Genomic DNA, 23,486 nt, shown 5'->3' on the forward strand with positions numbered 1-23,486 from the left:
GTTCTTGAGCTGTGTGGATGTAGCCCTAACAAATGAGTTGCCATGTCACGTTTTAGTTAATGCACTCTGTCTAAACATAGTAACACTTCTTAATCATTCTACACTTTTGACCACAGTTGCTTAACATGTTGTGTTCTTTGTTCTTTTTGTATGCTTAGTCAGTAGTTATACAGATGGTAATTTTCACCCTTTAATTAATACTTTTTATTAACATACCAAATAAATAACCTCAGAAAATTGATATGTTCCATGTTGCTTGCGTAAGAAAATTATTAAATGACTAATTTTTGGAGTAAATGAGATTATTCAGTAATTATAAATCTTAAATGTTCTTTCCTTTATTGGTCAAGAATAATTTAGCCTAGGTTTACTTTTGATTTTTTTGCTGACCTTAAATGCCAGTGACATCCTTTATTGTTACCAAAATATTTCTTTCCAATTGTGGTGTTCAGGAGATCCAAAAGCTGCATTCATTTCATGTGTGAAAAAAGGATGAAAAGCTAGGAGCGTGCAGAGAATGACTGCGGTCTACCTGAATGGAGGAGGTCTGGGTAGCCAGCGTTACGCACGATGGAGTCGGCAGGACAGCGGCGAGGACTACCTACGTGCCGAGTGCTACACAGAAGAAGAAGGAGGCTTGCAGCGGCGGCTCACACCTTTCGAGAGGTTGACTTTGGACATGTCCCAGGATGAGAAAGTAGTGAAGGAACTCACCCTTGGCAAAAGAATTGGCTTCTACCGGGTGCGTGGTGAAATTGGAAGTGGCAACTTTTCCCAGGTCAAGCTTGGAATCCATTGTCTTACTAAAGGTGAGAGCACTGAATTCTTTTCTCTTTGGTCCTTTTGTCTGCTTTCTGACATAAATGGAAGACAGAGGGCAGCTTTTATGTGATTGATTTATTTTTGCCTACATTTTAGGAGAATTTATGTATCTTACGTTTGGAGGATGCCATGCCACAGTGGCCATATGATGAGCACTGATGGCCAACTCCAGGAGTCCAGGCTCAGATCGTGGCCATGGTCTATACAAAGCTGAACGCATATCTCTGCATGTGGTAGTTTCTGTTTCGCTCCCAACAATTCAATTCACTTTAATTTTATTGAGAGCACTTTCACTTAAGAATCCAGTATACTGTACTATGCAGTAATCACAAGTAGCATAATATTCTCAAACCATCTTAATCCAATCCATGGTGCCTGTGATGATCTTGGCAGCATTGAACACAAGGCAGGAAATATCTCTGGACTGGGTGCCAGACCATTGCAAGACTAGTAGTTACAAATACAGTATGAAAAAAAAGAAGTGCAACATACATGCAAAATATAAAAAGAAAACATCATGAAATATATACCAATATATACCTTCCCTCAATTCTGCGCAGTCTTCCTCTCCCTGCCAATCATAAGGACCCCCATGGCATGATACTGCCACCACCATGCTTCACTGTAGGGATGGTATTAGGCAGGTGATGAGAAGTTCCAGGTCTTCACCAGACGTAGTGCCCAAACAGTTCAGTTTTTGTCTCATCAGACCACAGAATCTTTTTTCCTCATTCATACTCTAAGACCTCCATTAAATGCTGTTTAGTGAACTCCCAAGCAAGACTCAGCCACTGTACTATAAATGCCTGATTGATTGAGTGGTTCTCCCATCTCAGCAGAGGACTTCTGAAGGTCTGTTAGAGTGACCATTGGTCAAATCCCTTCATGGCTAGTTGCTCAGTTTGGCTGGATGGCTAACTCTAAAGCCCTGGTGGTTTTAAACATCTTCCATTTCACAATGTAGGCCACTGTGTGTACCTGGAAACACTCAAAAGCTTTAGAATGGTTTTATACCCTTGCCCAGATCCATGCCTCACCACAATATAATCATGGAGGTCAATAGAGAGATCCTTTGGACTTTGTGGCTTGATTATTGTCTTGACATGCAGTGCGAATTGTATATACTGTACATATAACAATGTATATAACACATATACTGTACATCAATTCAGTTTACCACAAGTGCACTACAATCAAGCAATATAATTAAAGCAAATAGGATGCGTCTGAGCGCCATTTGGAGTCTGAATACCAATGAGGGATTTCAGAATTTAATTTCTAATAAATTTGCAACCCTTTCTGAAAACAGATTTTTATTTTTGTCATTATGGGTTACTGAGTGAATGATGATCAAAAATGGCAAATGTATCCATTTAAAATCAAATGTACAACACAACAAAGTGTGCAGAAAGTGAAGAGGCCTGAAAAAAAAATATACACACTGTGTATAACAGGTGATGTGAATCCAAATTCCAACAGTACAAAGTAAGCCACATTCTGTAAAGAATCATTCTGAAGGTAAACAAAAACGTCATTTAATTCATAACATTATATCATTCATTTTAAATCAAAATTTTCATTTAAATGATTCATTTCATTTAAATCATCCATCCATCCATTATCCAACCTGCTATATCCTAACTACAGGGTCACGGGGGTCTGCTGGAGCCAATCCCACCCAACACAGGGCGCAAGGCAGGAAACAAACCCCGGGCAGGGCGCCAGCCCACCGCAGGGCACACACACACCAAGCACAATTTAGAATCGCCAATGCATCTAACCTGCATGTCTTTGGACTGTGGGAGGAAACCCATGCAGACACGGGGAGAACATGCAAACTCCATGCAGGGAGAACCCGGGAAGCAAACCTGGGTCCCCAAACTGCGAGGCAGCAGCGATACCACTGCGCCACCGTGCCGCCTCATTTAAATCATTAGGTAAATAATGACAATCTAATTTAAATAAAACCGGTCTATTATATGTGATAACACATCCACTCAAGGCCGACCAAGTGCCACCACAAATTGAAAAAGACTTAGTAATAATAAAACACGAACAATCACTATGCTAAACTGAAATCAATATGAGGAAGCAATATGAACAGCCTGAGCAGCAGTTCTAACACGAGTATTGATTTAAATGCTGTAATATCAGTAGGTAGATCAATCCAGAGTTTGGAAGCCCAATAGCAAAACATTTTATATATTCTCAAAATGTAAAGGATTCCTTCATCTTGAAATTGCATTGTAAGCCCTGGAGTATAGGAACTAATAAGTTTTATAAGGTAAGGGGGAGCAAAGCCATTTATGACTTTTATTTATGCCTTTGTTAGATTTCGGAAGAAGGATTTTAAAATCAGTTAGCTAGAAGAAAATGTAGTTATTTAACAGAGTATGGAGTTATGGTCGCACTTCTATTATTTACTGTATGTGATGAATATGCCCTGTGAGCCGCTGGTGACCCATTCAGGATTGGTCCCTACCTTGTGCCTAATTCATCCAGATCCTCGAAACTCATGCTGGATTAAGTAGGTTCAGTAAATGGATGGATGGACCCTCCACCGTGACTGAGCAAAGGCCGTTCAGAAATCCCTGTGAATGTTCAAGGATTTTCCTCAAGTGTGCTTCTTTTATTGTTATACTGTAATACAGTATGTTGCTAGTACAGCAGGAAAAAGTAAGAAATAGCCTTTTTTGTAATGTATTGTATTTTGTTAATTATTTGGATACATTATGCTGAAAAAAGAACAAATGTAAAAAATTGTTATTTAATTATGATTTGGTGTGTAGTTGCTAAGAAAATCCCTAACCCTAACCCATCCATCATTGAAGCCACTTCATTCGCCTCAAGATTACAGAGGTTGAATCCTATCATGGCAACATTACCACAAGGAATAACAACTCTAAATGTAGACCAGGCACACACCCACTTGGCCCAGGCCAGTACGACTTGGCAATAAGGCACAGCACACCCATGACTTTGGGATGTGAATACCCAGAATAAAATGTGCCCAGGCAAACCTGGAACTACAGTATGAGGCACCAGCATTTATAACTGTGCCACTAATACAGGTGACAAAAGGTGTGAATTATTATTTTTATTTGCTTTTGTGTATAAGAAAACTGATGTGAAGAATGCAAGCCAAGTGTGGTGAAATGTGAACAGTGCATTGCATGTTTCCTTTTTCTTCCAAGGGCTGTTCCATAATTAATTATCCTCCTCTCTACTCCATATGTTGCCCCCCATGCGCGCTCTGCTTTGCTTTTTAATTAAAGGAATGCCTATAAAAACACCTTGTCAGCAGCAATGTCAAAACGCAACGCAATCTCCAGCTCTCCACAGAAGAGACAGCATAGTACAGTGTTACAGGAGTTTATTCTGCATTTTGAATTTCTGGAAACTTTGCAGCAATTGATGAACAATTGTACAGATTGTTTTACTGTAATTATGCCAGTAAGTACCATGATGCTATGAAATCTACATTATCAGCAGACTGGAAAAGGTCCTCAGGGGAGAGAGCTGGAGGCTGGCAGAACCTGCGTGTCACAGCATTATTGAGGACAGATGAGGAGAGATGAGGCAATGAGGATGACGATGGCTTGTTATAAGCAAGCAACATGCTGAAAACGGCAATGTGTACAAAGTGGCCAGGAAATGAATTTGAGTGAGGGCAGGTTAAAGGCCTAGTGGGCCTCAAATCCGAATAAGTGATGTTCAGTGAATGGCGATTTGTGTCCTGTCTGCAGCTCCTATTGTGGAAAATTCAGCTCCAAAAACATACTGTTGTCGCTATTTTTATATAAAAATTATTGATAAAATCCAAAGTATACATATTTTCTGTCTTCATTATTAATAGATTTATGAGTGTATTGACTAAATGAGTCTTAAATTTTACTTTTTTTTTTTACAATTAATGTGATTTTGATTTTTTTTTATACAGTCTACAGTTTAAAGGGCAAAAGGGCATTTGTCATTTTAATAGGCCTGCAAGAGCAGACACCCAATATTGTACCATAAATAATTAAACCGGGCCATGGCAGGACAAACTGATACACTTTCATTCATGCCTATGAAAAAGAAGACAACACCAGCATCTCACATTTCTGCTTTTGTGCAGTGTTTCAGAATCAAGTCAAAGTGCCTGCTGCTGCCCTGTAGATTGTTGTTAATGGTTTAATTAGATCTGTATATTAATGTGAATGTAGACCTCACTTTCCGATTTAATAATGTTAATTACAGGGGCGACAAGTATGACAATATAAGGTTTCAGAAACGCTTGACAAAATGGCACAGGCCTAGTTGTATCTTTGTGTAAGACAATTGTCTGCTGGACATTTAATAGTTTGGCTGTGAGGCTAGGGATCTGCGCTGGCAATCGGAAGGTTGCCGGTTCGAATCCCGTAAATGCCAATAGGTACTCTGCTCTGTTGGGCCCCTGAGCAAGGCCCTTAACCTGCAATTGCTGAGCGCTTTGAGTAATGAGACAAGCGCTATATAAATGCAAAAAGAATTTTGTGCCTGTGCCACAGAGGACAACAGTTATCCAAAACTCGTCCGTTTTTCTTCAGCATTTTTATGATAAATCTGTAGTTTCCTTTTTAGTTTGGAGCAGCGTCTTTATATCAAGCGGATGGGGTGCATTTTCAGGGATTGTGTTCTTTTCAATCGTAGCTTCCTGGAACCACTCCCTCGCCACCCATAATGAAGAACAAAACATAAAACCAAAAAGGAAAGAAAAAAATGTTGAGGTTGTTTTTGAGATTTAAAAAAAAAAGGGATCAGGATATAAAACTTAGGCGACACTTCAAGTTGAAGTCATTACCAAAAGTCAAAACGATATGCTGTCAAGTTTAACACACTAATCAAACATCAAAGATCTTAAAGGATAAGCTTGAGTCGAAGTTATTTCTTCCCAAACATGGTATACAGTACAGTATATGCTTTTGTCACAAGAAATTGTTTTCAAAAGTTAAGCACTTTCTATAAACTTAATAAAAATACCTTACCTGTACCCGCGCTTTTACAGTGGAGTGTATGGGGCATGGAGGAACAGCTTAAAAATTTGTCAACTATGTCCATTTTTCAAGCGAAGACGCTTGTCAAGTATTAATCTGTGCTTTCTGATGATAACAAAAAGGATCTGGAAATTATGAGTTTATCTCCTATCCCTGGTACTTTTTTTTCTCATGATAAGGACATGTTTTCTATTCACTTGTGAAAGTTCTCACATAAATAAAGAAGTGAATGAAAACAAAACTAACCACATGACACAAAATGTTTACTGTAATTTGATGTTTTCAGACGAAATCCACCCTGCGCACGGCTGGTCTTCTGTTAAAATGGCTGAATCTCATAGTATTGTTTTTTTTTTTGTCTTAAAAAAATGATATGTGTTAACTATTTTACAATGTGTGTGCAACTGCAAGATGTGAATCAATACTCGACACCTGCCTTGGAAAATGGATGTATTTCATACGTTTTTAAGCTTTTCCTCCATTCCCCATAGCCTATAATGTAAAACACCAGTGTGAGCAAATATCCATCCATCCATTTTCCAACCCGCTGAATCCTAACACAGGGTCACGGGGGTCTGCTGGAGCCAATCCCAGCCAACACAGGGCACAAGGCAGGAACCAATCCCGGGCAGGGTGCCAACCCACCGCAGGACACACGCAAACACACCCACACACCAAGCACACACTAGGGCCAATTTAGAATCACCAATCCACCTAACCTGCATGTCTTTGGACTGTGGGAGGAAACCGGAGCGCCCGGAGGAAACCCACGCAGACACGGGGAGAACATGCAAACTCCACACAGGGAGGACCTGGGAATCGAACCCAGGTCCCCCAACTGCGAGGCAGCAGCGCTACCCACTGCGCCACCGTGCCGCCCTGTGAGCAAATATGACTGGCATCATTTAGGCACAACAGACTATGAAGTGGTAAGTTTCCAATTAAATTTTAAATTTAGGGGAGCACGGTGGCGCAGTTGGTAGTGCTGCTGCCTCGCAGTAAGGAGACCTGGGTTTGCTTTGCATGTTTGCATGTTCTCCCCGTGTCTGCGTGGGTTTCCTCCCACAGTCCAAAGACATGCAGATTAGGTGGATTGGCGATCCTAAATTGTCCTTGGTGTGTGTGTGTGTGTGTGTGTGTGTCCTGCGGTGGGCTGGCGCCCTGCCCGGGGTTTGTTCCTGCCTTGTGCCCTGTGTTGGCTGGGATTGGCTCCAGCAGACCCCCGTGACCCTGTAGTTAAGATATAGCGGGTTGGACTATGACTGACTGACTTTAAAATTGTCAGTTTTTCTGTTACACTTCTACTAGTGGAAAAATGAATAAACAAATGTATTAATTTATGGCCTACAATTGATAAATTATTAAGTATAAGTTTTTCTTTTAATTTATAGAAAGAACACAGTTTTGGATGGTGAATAAATATATGCCATGTTTGTGAAGAAATAACTTTCACATGAAAAATACCAAACGAAAATGTTTATTGCTGTAAGAATCACACACCGATACTGTTGTTATCCTAATCTCAGATACCCCAGAAATACAAGAACTGACCTTTATACCATCACTCCGATCATGTATTGCATCGCACATTCCTGGAGCATTCTGGGAATACTGCAATAGCAACTCGTGATGTTAACCTCTCAAAATGGTGACACTTGAAACTAAACAAAATGGTGTTACAGCATAAAGAACCCTTCTTCAGGAAACCTACTAGGTGAAAACAAAGGCCAAAATGAAATTATTTAACAAAGAAAACTCAAAAATGGTGTAGATGGATACTTTGCACAAAATACTTAAGGTAATCTCATAAAACATTAATGAAAAACATTAATCATAACAGTCTTACAGTCTTCATTACAAACAGTTGAAGCCTATGGCACAGCGCAGCATCATAGCAGGACCCTTTTGTCACATGATGGCATTAAAATGGTTTCAAATTACAGATCCAGTCAAGTAGGAATGTATTGTTCTAGAAGGTCTGTGTAAATCTTGTTTAGTCGTTTGTTTCTCCTCTCACTCTGTCCACACTGCAGACAAGTGGGTAGTCTATCTCCTGCATGACCACGCCATTCCTTATTAAACAATACGTTTTATTCTCCTAGAGTCTGAAGGTTTATTAGGTGGGTCCCGGACCTTGCTTGTGCCCGAGGCTGTTGGAATAGGGCCTAGACTTCTGTGAGTCCAAACTGAATTAACAGGAACTGAGAATGTTATATTACGATATTCTCACATTGGCGAGGTATACATCACGGGCTCTATGCAAAAAGTAAATCACCTAGCAAAGCTTTAAAAATGACACAAATAACGTAAAAGAAAACAAAAACTAGAAATGTGCACAGAAATTTTGAGTAAGACTGTGCAGAATATGAATCATTAATGTAAAACAATGAAATGTTTTACAATAAGCTTTCTGAAAGTTGCACTGCATTTAAAAATAACATTTATTTTAATTTATACTGTGATAAAATTGTGATGCCTATTTTACTAACAACAACCCAAGTCCCCCAAATTCCCTCAGTGTGGCTGCTCATCAGGGGTCAGGTTAATAACACTTAATGTGCGCACCAAAAGAGGCCCAAAATGTGCAGTTTTACACACAAACATTGGGGTTTATGAAAGAAAATTTGACAGGAGAATGTGCATATATTGTACAGCAACTCTAATGCATCCGCGCGCAACATTTTAGAGAAACTGGGATATGATGAGACCCTCGATAAAGCAGGGAAATGCAGCCAAAGCAGCTAAACAACGACTCGTGTATAAAAATTCATATCACTGATTATAAGTTACACTGGCATGACAGATGTTGGACCTCAGAAGTGATGAATATAATATACAGACTCTATTTTAGTTCACTTTTAAGAGTGAATAACTAGTTCAGTTGATATAGGCAAGCTTTTGTCACATCTCAGAGAACTGGCCGACAGGTCAATAATGTCTCAGCCAACCTTGACACCATTATGCCCGCTGTGACTGACCAACGAGGCACTACATTCAGTTTTTTTCATTTGATGTGGGTGTACATACATAAAACATAAGAGGTTTTCGCTAACTTTGCAGCATTGTCCAGTTTTGCTAACATAATTGCAGCAGTTTACTGCACCCATATTGCAATAATGGCACCTAACGAGTATGGCGCTAATTTATTTAACTATAAGCAGTGACATGCCATTAACGTACAAGTCATCTGTGATGCCAAGATGAGACTGACAAACGTTGTGGCTCGATGGCCTGGGTCAACCTGTGATTAGATTATTTTGAGGCAAATTAGCGTTGATTAGTCAACTTGTTGATGGTGCTGTACGTGATGACGGCTGGCTTGCTGACAGTGTCACTGGCTGAACCCTCAGTGTTTCATAAGGCCTGTACTATTCATGGTAACAGCAGTCATGCCATTATATGTGCCAGGTGATAGCGACTACCCGCTCAGACACTGGTGCCTTATGTCTTTCTGATCCCCAGTGGATCGGCGCTACAATGCTTGTATAGTTTAGTTAGATGAAACTTTTTTGTTTTTCATGATATTTTTTTGCTTTGGTCCTTTTTAAAGACATTATGATTCCTCTTCTTCTTCTTCTTTCGGCTGCTCCTGTTAGGGGTCACCACAGCGGATCATCTTCTTCCATATCTTTCTGTCCTCTGTATCTTGTTCTGTTACACCATCACCTGCATGTCCTCTCTCATCACATCCATAAACCTTCTCTTAGGCCTTCCTCTTTTCCTCTTCCCTGGCAGCTCTATCCTTAGCATCTCTCCTCTGCATTATGATTCCTCTTTGCAACACAATAAACTGTGAAAATTCTAAGGTGGAAGAAAACAGATGTTATATACATAGATGTCTACGTAATATCAACCGTTTACACCCATCTCTCTTTCAGCCCCCAGTACTGCTCTTCTTGCTCATGCTCTGGTGACATCTTGTATAGATTATTGTAATTCTGTCTTATCTAGTCTTCCTCACAAACTCCTTTAGAAACTTCAACTGGCTCAGAATGCTGCAGCTCATATCCTTACCAGAACCCCTTCCATTGAACTCTTTACTCCAGTCCTTCAGCAGCTTCACTGGCTTCCTGTTAAATATGGCACTGATTTTAAGATTCTGCTTATTACTACTAACAAGACCCTCCATAATCTGGAACCTGCTCATCTTTCTGATCTTCTTTATATCTCCATTCCTTCCCGTATCCTTAGATCTTCCTCCTTTATTAATCTTATTATACCTCCTGCTCAACTAAATGGGGCTTACAGCTTTCAGTCAAGCGGCCCCTCGCCTATGGAACTCTCTGCCACAAGGTATTCGTAATATCGACTCTCTTCCTACCTTTAAACTTCACCTTAAAACGCATCTCTTTACGCTGGCTTATTCTGTTTGATAAAAATTTTATTTGATATATTTCATTTTATTATTGCATTTATTCTGGTTTTATTGTACTGTAGTATTTTATTAATTTTACAATGTGATTGTTGTTATTAATGTGTTCTGTAAGTGTCCTTGTGTGCCTTGAAAGGCACCTATAAATAAAATGAATTATTATTATATATTATTATCCATCCATCCATTTTCCAACCCGCTGAATCCAAACACAGGGTCACGGGGGTCTGCTGGAGCCAATCCCAGACAACACAGGGCACAAGGCAGGAACCAATCCCGGGCAGGGTGCCAACCCACCGCAGTTATATATTATTATATACACTGTATCTTTAAATGACCTAGTCTACTTTGAAAAATAATGAACCTGTTTAACAAACAATAAAACAGGTTTACATAATACGAAACATTATTTAAAGTCCAGTTACTGTGCAGTACATCATCACTTGTGCTGTGTGCTTTAATCTGCAGGTCTACAACTCCAGTCCTGGAGAGCTACTGTGGCTGTAGGTTTTCATTCTAACCCTTTTCTTAATTTGTGACCAGACTTTGCTGCTAATTAATTCTTTGCCTTAATTTTAATTGATGCACATCTTCAGACTCAGGCCCCTTAATTATTTCTTTTTTCCTTAATTAGCAACCAAACAATATTAAGACAAAATGTACCAACACATAAACAACAACCGCCGTCCATCACACAATAACTGAAAATACAGAAAGGTGAAAGCCTCAGTAATGCTGATCTGCTCAGGTCCACAAAACATTTTGACAGCGCTCTTAAAAAAGAAAATCAACAGTTTTGGAAATGTCTGTCATGGCAGAGTGAGAGCCATGGAATTAAATAACGGGTTTAATTAGCAATAAGAATTGGCTTCAAATTAAGAAGCTGAATGAAGCGAAGTTGGTTGGAGTTTGAGGCCCCAACATAGTTGGTCACCTGTTGGCTTACTTCACATCACATTTACGTTTAGGTGCCATTTAAGGAAAAAAGAATCAATTCAGTGGTCAGAGTCTCAAGAAAAGTCAATTAAAATAAAGGGAAATAGTTAATTAGCAGCAAAAACTGGTCACTAATTAAGAAAAGAGTTAGAATGAAACCTTGCAGCCACAGTAGCTCTCCAGGACTGGAGTTGGAGACCCCTGGTTTAGGTGCACTGAATAAGCCCCATTCTAACCCTAATTCTGCTGCAGGTAAAACTAATGGATTAATGCAGAACCCCATGACATGTAGTGTACTGGTTTTGACGGATTTTATTTATTTTCCAATATTTCAGAAAAAGTGGCAATAAAAATCTTGGATAAAACAAAACTAGACCAGAAGACACAGAGGCTGTTGTCCAGGGAGATCTCAAGCATGGAGAAGCTGCATCATCCCAACATCATCCGGCTGTATGAGGTGGTGGAGACCCTGTCCAAGTTGCACCTCATCATGGAGTACGCAGGTGGAGGGGAGCTCTTTGCCAAGATCAGCATGGAAGGCAAACTGTCCAACACAAACAGCAAAATGGTTTTTTCCCAGATTCTGTCTGCAGTCAAGCACATGGTGGGTTGGCTATTGTATTTCAGTTGTAATGGGGTTGTGCTTGTGTGTTTTGTTTTACCTAAAAAAGTCAACAAGAATAAGTTAAACCTCAGCCCACACAGAAGGGGCAAGAAACGCATGTAGGTGCATAAATCAAGAAGACCAGACTGTTCTCTGAACTCTTAAACAGAGACCATAGACACAGTGTGATAGTTGACCTTCCATCTTTTATTTAGGTGCTGTTAGGTTCAATTTTAACGCATCTTAGGTTAATTGGCAACTCTAACTTGGAATGGAGTGAATGTGGATATGTGTAATAGTGCACCCTGCAAAGGACTGGCACCCCCTTCAGAACGTAATTACAGATATCTCATATTCAGAATTTGACCAGCCAGAACAGGGGTTATAAACATCTAAAAGTGGAATTAGCATGAGATACTGAATTTTCAAAATGCCCTGACTCACTGCGTCTCCTGCTACTTTACTCTCACAGTATTTACGGAGGGTGGCATCTTTCATATTGTAGAAGCATGGCGTGCTCAGTCAGATATCACCTCAGACTCCTAGTTCTCAGAAGTGCGTGGAAACTTTCCCGTTGTGAATGCATGTAGAAAGTACCCCATGACTTGTGTGAACACACTTAAAACAGCTACATGTTGATAAATATGAAGTATGTGAGACAGTGGTAATTACACTGAGTTACTAGTTTATTATCCTCACCTTCACACAAATCATACGAGGGTAAGTCAATAACGATCTGCACTTTTGTTATTTAGTTTCGATTGGCTGTACAGCTTTCACCACGCACATGTGGAAACATGGTGGGCACAGTGGTAAATGTTCCACGTTGATCAGTCAGTTTTTCTCGTTCTTTTCCAGAAGTGAATGTGGTTGCTCTGCTTGCACCAAAGAAGAGCAGTGACCAGTAATCCTCTTTTAATGGGCTGAAGATGTACCAAGGGCCGAAATCCATAGAAGGCTTTCTGCACAGCATGGAGACAGTGTTTTACCACAGCAGAGTGTTTATGAATAGACTGAACAGTTCATAAATGTCAGACAAGTGCTAAGCATGAAGAAAGAACAGAATGCTCCGACAACAGCACTACCAACAGCAACACTGAGCAAGTCCATATCACGATTCTGGCAAACTGATAAGAATTTTGGCCCTGGGACTCTCACTACTCCCTACTCGCTGCTGTTCTTTGGTGCAAACAGAGTCTGGCATGGCCATATGTACTAGAAAACAACAAGAGAACTTGACTGATCAAGGTAGAAACCACTGTGACCACAGACACACCATGTTTCCACATGTGCGCGGAGAAAGCTGTATATCCAACACAGCTGTATATCCTATCAACTTTATCTTGCACATTCTAACAAGTCATATGTCACATGGTGACGGTGTATGGTATAAATCAAGCAGATCAGGATTCCTAGTATCAGTTTGTGTTTAATTAAGAGCTGGAATGGGCAAAACAAAGACCTTAGTAACTTTGAACATGGCATGACAGTTGGTTCTAGAATCTCTCTTTTTAACACAACCATTTCAGGGATTTACAGAAGTGCGGAAAGCAAAAACCCTACCACTGATGGGTGATCCTGTGGACAAAAACACCTTGTGGATGAGAGAATTGTGAGATTCATACAAGCAAACAGTGGGACAACAACCAGACCAATCCCATTTGAATTCAAAATTAGTGCGTGGAATGTCATATCAGAACACACCAATTGGACTGTGTCTCGAGTACGTCTACCAGTTAGTGAAAAACATGAACATATGCCTGTAAGTGGGCACAGAAGCATCAAAAGTACACCTTTAAGGAGTGTAAAAAATTATGTGGTCTGATGAATCCAGGCTCCGTTTCCATCCTTGCTGATGGAAAGATGAAGAGTCCATTTGGTGTCAGTAGTTCCTGCCACCTTTTCCAGCTCTTCTGGGGAGATGCTGTTCCTAAAGCAGCCAAGAGATCTGCACCGAGATCTCCTTCTGGTCGCACATGCTTGAAACACCTCCCCAGGGAAACATCCAGGAGGCATCCTAGTCAGATGTCAGAATCACCTCAACTGGCTCCTTTTGATGCATATCAGAGGGATTAACTTTTGAGCTCCCCTGAATGTCTGCACTCCTCACCCTGTCTCTAAGGCTGAGCCCAGACACCCTGAGAAGAAAACTCATTTATGCTGCTTGCATACACAATCTAGGTCCTTCAGTTACTACCAAAAAGCTTGTGGTCATAGGTGAAGGTAGGAATGTAGATCCACCACTAAATAAAGAGCTTCGGCGTAGGTTTCCTTTCACCATGACTATCTGGTATAACATTCGCATGAATGACCTGCCAATCTCCTACTCTGTTCTTCCCTCATTTGTGAACAACATTCATTAATACTTAAACTTCTCCCCTCAAGGCAGCCCCTTATAACCAACGTGAAGAAGATAATCCACCCTTTTCTGGCTAAGAACCATGATGTCAGCCTCGGAGGTGCTGATCCTCAGCCTGGTCACTTCACACTCGTCTACAAACATCCCCAGTGAAGCTAGCAGGACATCATCCACAAAAGCAGGGATGCAATCCTAAGGTCACCGAACTGGACAACTTCCACTCCTTGGTTGCACCAAGAAATTCTGTTCATAAAAATGTCTTAACAATATTATATTTTTAAAAATTTCAATTAGACGGGAAAGTTAATGTCTAATAGTGAAATGCAGGGATGGTGTAAGAGCCACTCCTTGCTTGGAGACATTTTCAACTTACCAGATTAATATAAAACTTTTGCATTCAGCTGTTTAACCTCTTGATGAAAATGCCAACTCAGAATGACCGGGAACTGACTGACTGGTGCTAGATACGAGGGAATTGGGGGCTGAATCTGCCTGAGCTAAGCCACTGGGAATTACTCCACCAACGCCAACCCCCCCCATGTTTCATCCATGTCGAGGGCCATGCATGCTGTCTGTGCCGTTTTTGCCAATCCTAAGGAGAGCACCTCTCTCAGCAGCCATATTCAGACAGGCCATGCTGTCCGTTCCTGCTACTCCATTCAAAGGCCATGCGGAGCAACATCCAAGCAGGACCAGAATCAAAGACAGAGAGCCACCCGGTAATCTAAGCATGTCTGATGCTCAACATGATCCAGGAAAATATATAAAGAAAAGAAAAAATGTTACAATAAACTCAAGAAAAATGAGTCTTACTTTTAACATATCCACCAAGCAAGGGAATAGTCTCAGTTTTCTTTATGAAAGATTATTGATCGCACCCATCCAACTGAACTTTTTTCTTCATCCAATGCTGGCTCTTTTTCTACAGTCTGAGAACATCCAGGAAGCATAATCCATTAAGTGAATTACAGTAAAACCTTTATTTTTAATATTTTAGCTTGATAAATGAGTGAGGTCTTGTAATACGAGTAATATGTATACGCTTTATCTGCCAAGCGTCACGTGATCACAACTGAGCCGATGGTTCTTCTCTCTCCGTGGGATTGTGGGTAATCGTCTCCCATTCTCTGTCTTATTCGGTGGGCCTCACTCATACAGTCAACATCCGTATGACCACGTGTGTGTGTGTTGTAACGTGTGAGTCCGTGTCTTACTCCCCAAAACACGAAGCGGAGTCTCAGGACTTTAGCAAAACCAGCTTTATTCAGCGTGAAACAGGAACAGCACGGTTGTTTATTGAAGCGGGATCTGCCGCTCTCCTACACACAGACACAACAGAGTTTGGGTCAGGTCAGTGGCAAAGTAATGCTGTGCCCTTGCATTTGTAATGTTACTTACATCACCCATCGATGGCAGGTGCTTATAGAGTGACTGCAATCTTTTCAGATTTGCTTTTGCTTCAAACTGCTACAGTGCTGGGAGCCTGCAGTTGCTTCGGGACACTCTTCCGAGTGTCATCCCGTTGGGGGGAATCCCAAAAGAGTTTAGAAACCTTACAGTGTGTAAAGCATTTTTTTATTTTGTGTCCAAGTGTAGTGACTCTTCAGGCAAAAGCAACTGTCATTGGAGAGGTTTCCATGTTAAAGTCACAAAAAAAGAAGAAGACTCCAGTGAGCCAACAGACAGCAGAGATTCCATTAGTTAGAGTGAAAGTCGTCCTACACAATAACCCTCCTCTCTCTCGTCTCCCTCACACCAGCCACGATTCTTCTCAAAGGAAAACTACAGGGTTAATTCGTTTTATGTATTTTGACTTTATATTTTGTATTAATCATTTTTGTATGAATATTTTTGGGTTACAGAATGAATCATCTGAGTTTCCAATTATTTCTTACGGGGAAATTCGCTTTGATATACAAGTGCTTTGGATTACAAGCACGTTTCTGGAACGAATTACGCTCGCAAACCAAGGCACCACTGTATTTGTACGTTTCTCCATTCCACATAAAATTTATGATACAGACCTGTTTCCCAAGATGGAGGCTCTCTTGCTCCCCAGAGGTTTCTCTTCTTTTTCTCCGTTTTCTTATTCTACCTTGCACACAATGATGAATTTCCTGTTGCACTATTATATTAAAGTCCTGTCTTCACATTACCTCTGGCAGTCTTTTCAAAATAAAACCTTAACAAGGAATTCAAAGTTTCCGGAACACCCAATCCCTTCCAAGTGTCCAACTATAGCTCCCTGTGCTTTTGTCACAACGTATACGAATAGCCTTCTACCTGAATGACAAATTCTTGCCTTAATGAAAATGATGTAAATATAAGCAACTAGCTGACCCGCGGTGTAGCATACGCCGCATAATTATTTATCGATAGGTGAACACTTCCTGAAAGACACAGTGGTCCAAATGGGGTGGGTTTGAGGATACGACTGTGAGTGAATGAAAAGATGGAACTCTGGAGAGAGCAACATACAATTGTCCGTGACTGAAAACTGGTTTTGGCAGATACAGGCATATCTTTTTAAAAGTTTGGCCCTGTGCCTTATTAATTGTCATTGCAAAGGCCAATCTAACAGGAAATTGTCTGCGTGTAAAAGGCAAATTTAAATCTGATGGGGTCCGGGAAATCCGGGGAATATGGACAGTTTGTGAGGTAGCAGCTGCGATTGTTTTACACTCTAGTACATTGCGGTGAATGCTGGTAACAGTCAGTCTAGTGCCTTTACAGAGACTTCTTGCTGGCAGGAGGTTTCTGAGAAGCATGATGACTGAACCAATTTTAAGTTTTGAGTTTATGCGGAGGCATGCCAGTGGGAGTAAGACTGCTAAGAAATCCTTCGGGGAATGAAAGTTGATGTGCGGGATCGTCTGTGACGATGGAGTCAATGCTGGTGAAAGTTACTTTGTCGGTAGGGATAAGTTTCAGTACCTGTTCATTAAGGTGTAGCGAGTCTTCGTTGGTGATGCTTAATATAGCTCACGGACTGAGTTGTTCCGGAGTCACAGTTGAGAAGTCGATGTCGCCATATAGTTGTTGAACGGGATCAGAAATAAAAGGAAAACAATGTGAAGGTAATGTTACAGGTGTTCCATTTTTCCCCGTCTCCAACATTGAGGAGCCATTTTGCGAAATCTTGTTTGTGAGGAAGAGCTGTCATATTTGTCGTCAGTGGAAGTACATGCATGTGACGCCATAAAGGTTGCTTGTTAATGCAACTGGCAACGGTAAGTGCTCGGGAGCCACGCATAATGACGGGGAGTATTTGTCAGAAATCGTTGGGGGCGGGCACATGAGCAGGCAGTGCGCATGCCTCAAGAGCGAGGGTGGACACAGGAGGAGGGTTAGAGTTGGCAGGCGGGGCTCTGTCGTGCGTACACCATGCGCACTGCCTGCTCATGCCTCGAGAGCGAGGGTGAATGCTGGAGGAGGGTTATGAGTTGGCGGGTGGGGCTCTGTCTTGCATGCGCGCGTACCCCATGGTCAGGCGACTTAGTCTTTTATATATATATAGATTACTTTGTTTTGCATATGAGATGAATTGCTAACTGAACTGGCCGGGCTGAGTGAGTTTGAGCGTATATCCACATGAACTGGTGCCCCACACAGGACCAGCTGCCAATGCTGCCTTGGGACAGATAAAGTTCTGTGCATCTGTCCCTCTGTTACGTGTCTGTCTGCAAAGAGTCCCCATGACTTAGGACAGGATATGTAAATAGATGAGTAGGTGAACAGCTCACATTTCATTCTGATTTTTGATGCACTGGTGGATCAGTGAGTTTGGTCAAAGGTGAAGGTGTTCATTTTAACATCTAACTGAATTTGTCCTGACTTCTTATTTTGCTTGTGACCATGACAGCTATCATTTGAATTGTGTGTGTCTTGGCCATTACAACCATACAAACTGGTGCCTTCAGTGTGTCTTCTTGAATCTTCTTTTCACTGCCCAAATGTTGCCTTCAACCACAATTTCAAATTAATTTAATAATAAATTCCTGAGATGATAACATACAACATCCACAACCCATGCTGCACCACATTTCCAGGCTCATTTTAGCATTAAGGGTAAGCTAACAAGAAAGCAGAACAATATGGAAGACATGAAGAATTCTAACCATTTTTTCTTCTCTCGATCCCCAGCATGACAACAACATCATACACCGGGACTTGAAAGCAGAGAACGTCTTTTATACGTGTGACACTTGTGTAAAGGTTGGAGATTTCGGCTTCAGCACCATAAGCAAGAAGGACGAGACTCTCAATACGTTTTGCGGCTCCCCACCTTACGCCGCCCCAGAGCTGTTCAGAGACGAGAGTTACGTGGGTGGGTTTGTGGATATCTGGGCACTTGGCATCCTGCTTTTCTTCATGGTGACAGGAACTATGCCATTCAGAGCAGACACTGTGGCCAAACTCAAAAAATGCATTCTAGATGGCACTTACACAATCCCTGCCTACATTCCTGAGCCTTGCCAGAAACTGATCCGAGGAATCCTACAGCCAGCGCCCACTGACCGATACACCATTGACCAAATCATGAACTGTGAATGGCTGAAACCAATTGAATTTCCCAAAGCAATGGAGCCTTTCAAGCTGGACCCCATGTATTTAGCACAGCCCAGTGAGCTCAAAGAAGACGAAACGGAGGTCAAAACAGCACTGGAGAACTTGGGCATTACAGAGGAACACATTAAGAACAACCAGGGTAAGAACTCCCGCAGCTCCATTACTGGAGTCTACCGCATCATTCTGCACCGGGTCCAGAAGAGACTGGCGGTGGAAAACGTGCCTGTGTTAAATCAGGTGGAGCGCAGGAACTCCAAAAAGGAGCGGCATAAGCCTTTCCGGGAAATCAGACACACATCCAAACTCTGCTCCATTTTATAGCTTCTCACTCAGTTTTCTACCGGGATGACATTTAAATATTCATTGTGTCAATTTTTTTTTTTTTTTTTTCGAAGAATATATGCTTGCCTTCTAAGCTTTTGTAATGATAACATTTTAATAAAATAATGCCTTTATGACAAAGTGCTCGTCATTCCCCTTAGTAAGTAGTGACTTTTATTTATTAAAAAATATTTCTAACATTTTCACAAAGTTTAACTGGATTTTATTAAAAGGACCAACTTGGTATTTTTCAAGTCTAATTTATTTCTTCCCCATCATGCTATGTGTTTAGTTTGCCACATAAAATAAGGTTCTAAAGTGAAACCTTTTTTTGTATATTAAGACAATAAATAAATAAATAAACGACCTACGTTATTCCTTCATTTTAAAATAGAGGTGAATGAAGCCGGGGTTCAAACGCAAAAACAAAAGCCGTGAAATTTACTGAATTCGTCCGCTTTGAAGTACCTAAGTTTTCGATATAAGAAAGCAGGCCTTCCGCATTTCTGTGGTCTGTTTGTGACAACAAAAGTAAACTGAAAGTAATCATTTTATCACAGATTCTTGGATCACTGCACACGTTACAAAGCAGCTTATCTGTGTCGTTTTAGGAAGAAAAAAGTAAAACATTTTTGTGAGATTATAAAAGGAGACCAGCTGTGCACTTCACCTCACTGCTTGGCCTCCTCCGCAGCTTCCTTTCAGCCCCAGGTGTGTGCCTTTACTCCAAAAAATCGTCTCCAACCTCCGTTATTGACATCATTGAATGACGAGGTCCTGATGTGAATTTGCTGTCTCTGCTCTGTTGACAACTTGACAATAATCACTGAAAAAATGTCACACTTGAGGCCATTCGGATGCATCATAAATGTCGATAATTGATTTGTGACGTGTCCATCAGTTTGATTGTGGTTTGGCTCAGTCACGTCATCTGCACCAGACAAAGGGCATAAAGCTGAATTTTGATTGGCGCTGCAAAATCGGTCTTGATGTACAGGCGGCTTGGCTCTTTCAAAACATCAGTGGCTTTTAGAAAAAATATAATGCAATGTAAGCAGCTCAGATTTACTGAAATGTGTGCAAAAGTACAATGACACTCGTATCCAGCTCTGTTCACCAACACACACCTCGCTGCCACTCAGCATGAATCTTACTGCCATAGGGTCCATGTAAAAAAGAACAACACAGAACACAACAGACGAGAAGTAGGCACAATTTAGGGGTATGATTTGAGTGCGTATCTGTTGATAAACCACTGTGACCATGTGATTCAGTAGGTGGTCCAGCATAGTCTACACAATATACATATATAGATACATATAAATATATAGATTATATACACATATACATACAGTGGGTATAGAAAAGAATCACCCCTTCACAATATTCCCATTTTTCTGCTTTACAGCAGGAGTGTCAAACTCCAGTCCTGGAGGGCCGCAATGGCTGCAGGTTTTCTTTCTAATCACTTTCTTAATTAGTGACCTGTTTTTGCTGCTAATTAACTTCTTTTGCCTCAGTTTTAATTAACTCGACTCAGACCCCTTAGTTCTTTCTATTTCCTTAATTAGCAGCCAAACAATAATGAGACACAAAACGAGCAAACAGGTGACCAGCTAACCACGTTATCTGAACATAAAGAAAGGCGAGGGTCTCGGTAAGGTTGATCTTTCAGGTCAATAATCAGAAACAGAAAATCAACAGTTTGGGAAATGTCTGCTGTAGCAGGATGAGAGCAGCAGCAAGCCGTGGAATTAAGTAACGGGTTTAATCAACAGCAAGAATTGGCTTCTCATTAAGAAACTGGTTGGAGTTTGAAACCCGAGTTTAGCTGGTCATCTGTTGGCTCGTTTCATGTCTCATTTCTGTTTGGCTGCCATTTAATGAAGAAAAGGGTCATTTGAGAGGACTGAATCCTTAAAAACAGGGCTATTAAAATGAAGGGAAAAGGAGTTCATTAGCAATGAAAACTGGTCACTGATTAGGAAAGGGGGTTAGAATGAAAACCTGTAGCCACTGCGGCCCACCAGGCCCAGAGTTTGACACCTCTGCTTTACAGCCTTAAATGAAAACACACAAACCAATATTTTTTCCAGCTTTACTTGGTCAATGCAATCTATAACATCCAAGTGAAAGATATACTAAGAAATCCTGAGATTAATAAAGGATCCCCCCCTAAACTCAATCAGGTGTAAGTAACAACCATTTCCATTGCAGACCATGGTTACTGTTGTCCTTCAGTGTGCTTAGTGAAGCTGTTCCTGGAGCATTCATTCCCTTGCTTGGTAGTGAAACTGACAGCAAACAACTGACTATGGGTGGCAAGCCACTTTCAAAAGATCTCAGGGATAGAGTTGTGGACACACATAAGGCAGGAGATGGATACAAAAAATCTCAAAGGCTTTCTTTATCAATCCCAAGGAGCCCAGTCAAGTCCATAATAAAGAGGTGGCAAGTGTTTGGTGCTACTAGGACCCTCTCTGGATCCGGCCATCCCTCCAAACTGGATGGAAGAGCAAGGAGGAAACTGGTTAGAGAGGCTACCAAGAGGCCAATGGCCACTTTGAAGGAGTTACAGGACTTTATGGCAAAGAGTGGTCATTGTGTGCATGAGACAACAATTTCACAAGCGCTCCACAATTGTGGCTTGTTTGGGAGGGTTGCAAGGAAAAAGCCACTTCTCAAGAAAGGCCACATTAAGGCTCGTTTGAGCTTTGTCAGAATGCACCTTGGAGATTCTGATGCCAAGAGGAAAAAGGTCTTATGGTCAGATGAAACCAAAATCAAACTATTTGGCCTCAATACCAAGCGGTATACCTGTCGGAAATCCAATGCAGCTCTCCATCCATAACACACCATACCTACAGTAAAGCATGGAGGTGGCAGCATCCTGTTGTGGGGGTGTTTTTCTGCCACAGGGCCTGGGGCTCTCATTAGGGTAGAAGGAAAAATGGATGGGGCAAAATATCGTCAAATTCTTGAGGAAAACCTGTTACCCTCTGCCAAAATGTTGAAGATGGGCAGAATGTTCACCTTTCAACACGACAACGACCCAAAGCACACAGCAAAATGGACCACACAGTAGCTGAAGGAGAAAAAAGTGAATGTCCTTGTGTGACCAGTCAGAGCCCAGACCTAAATCTCATTGAAAATCTGTGGAAAGATTTGAAGATAGCAGTCCACCAGCGCTCACCATTCAATTTGACCGAACTTGAACAGTTCTGGTAAAGAAGAGTGGGGGGCAAATATTAATAGCTCAATCTAAATGTGCAAAGCTGATAGAGAAGTATCACGACAGTCAAAGCTGTCATTAAAGCAAAAGGGGGTTCAACAAAATATTGACATGGGTGGAGGGTGACCTTTATTAATCTCAGTAGGCCTTGTTTTTGATTTTTTATAATTTTTCTGAACTGTAGCTGTGATATTTTTCACTTGGATGTTAGAGGTTGCATTGAGTAAGTAAAGCTGGGAAGAAATATTTTTCGTGTGTGTTTTCATTTAAGGCTGTAAAGCAAAAAAAAATGGGAATATTTCAAAGGGGGGGATTCTTTTCTATACCCACTGTGTGTGTGTGTGTCTGTATTTAATATTATATATAAAACATATATATATATATACATACACACATACATATTATATATACACACACACACATATATATATATAAATAAATAAATACGTGTGTGTATATGTGCACATATACAGTATGGATTGTTATTATATGGTATACATCTGCATAACAAGGTTTAAAAAATAAGATTAAGCTTAAAATGTTGCCAATCACAGTGACTCAAACCGCATGACGCTAATGGGCAGCTATGAACCAGCGACTTCAGGAAGTTAACTTAGCACTCCCGATGAGCTCCATCAAATCGATTCATATGATTCACTGAACAGATTTGTTCAAAAAGAATGACGCATTTGCGAATTGCCCATCACCAGCACTACTGCTGGGCTGTGTCTTGAGAGGGAAACGTGAATGATGTCTTGACAAACAGCCATTTTAGGTTTTATTAGCGAAAGGAAAGAAACACAAGTGCAAAATGTGCCAGAGTCTGATGTCAGCACTGAAAATTTCTTTGTTCCCCCAATGGCGAGTGGACACCCCACCACTAGCTGTGTTCATTTAGCAATGGCTGTGCTATCGATGCAACTACCGAGTATGCTGGAAAATCTACAACCACTCAGCCACCCAAAGACAAAGGATCGGCCAGGTCACAGATTTGTCTGATATCTCCAAGCCATCAACTCAGTCCGTATTAAAGTTTCCAACATCTGTTACAGGAGGTAAGGTGTGCAGCTTTGCAGCTCATTGATAAAACGGGCAACGGTGTGTGGCTGAAAAACGGGATGCCGAAAGATGCAATTTTGGCATTTTTGTAATAAGTCAATTGAAGACAGATTCACTTGTGTATTCGGAGACTTGAAATACACGGATCAGATCAACTTACACAATTTGCAAGTAATGGCGAAACAGACTGCTATATA

At 41.0% G+C, this 23,486-nt stretch overlaps 1 protein-coding gene across 1 annotated transcript; it reads left to right on the top strand.

The window, feature by feature from the left end:
* Nucleotides 1–458: 458 nt before the first annotated feature.
* nim1ka (NIM1 serine/threonine protein kinase a) lies at nt 459–19,162 on the top strand. Its single transcript, XM_028805535.2, has 3 exons — nt 459–809; nt 11,481–11,749; nt 18,252–19,162. The coding sequence occupies exons 1-3, from the start codon at nt 518–520 to the stop codon at nt 18,996–18,998; spliced, it is 1,308 nt and encodes a 435-aa protein (XP_028661368.1). The 5' UTR covers nt 459–517; the 3' UTR covers nt 18,999–19,162.
* Nucleotides 19,163–23,486: the final 4,324 nt, after the last annotated feature.

This window comes from Erpetoichthys calabaricus, chromosome 7 (assembly GCF_900747795.2).
Source record: "Erpetoichthys calabaricus chromosome 7, fErpCal1.3, whole genome shotgun sequence".
NCBI lineage: Eukaryota > Metazoa > Chordata > Cladistia > Polypteriformes > Polypteridae > Erpetoichthys > Erpetoichthys calabaricus.

What these genes read in the sequence shown, in the direction of transcription:
- nim1ka (XM_028805535.2), top strand. Translation starts at nt 518, where the DNA reads ATGACTGCGGTCTACCTGAATGGAGGAGGTCTGGGTAGCCAGCGTTAC. An exon ending in AATCCATTGTCTTACTAAAG is followed by an intron (nt 810 to 11,480) that starts GTGAGAGCACTG and finishes CCAATATTTCAG; the next exon opens with AAAAAGTGGCAATAAAAATC. An exon ending in TGTCTGCAGTCAAGCACATG is followed by an intron (nt 11,750 to 18,251) that starts GTGGGTTGGCTA and finishes CTCGATCCCCAG; the next exon opens with CATGACAACAACATCATACA.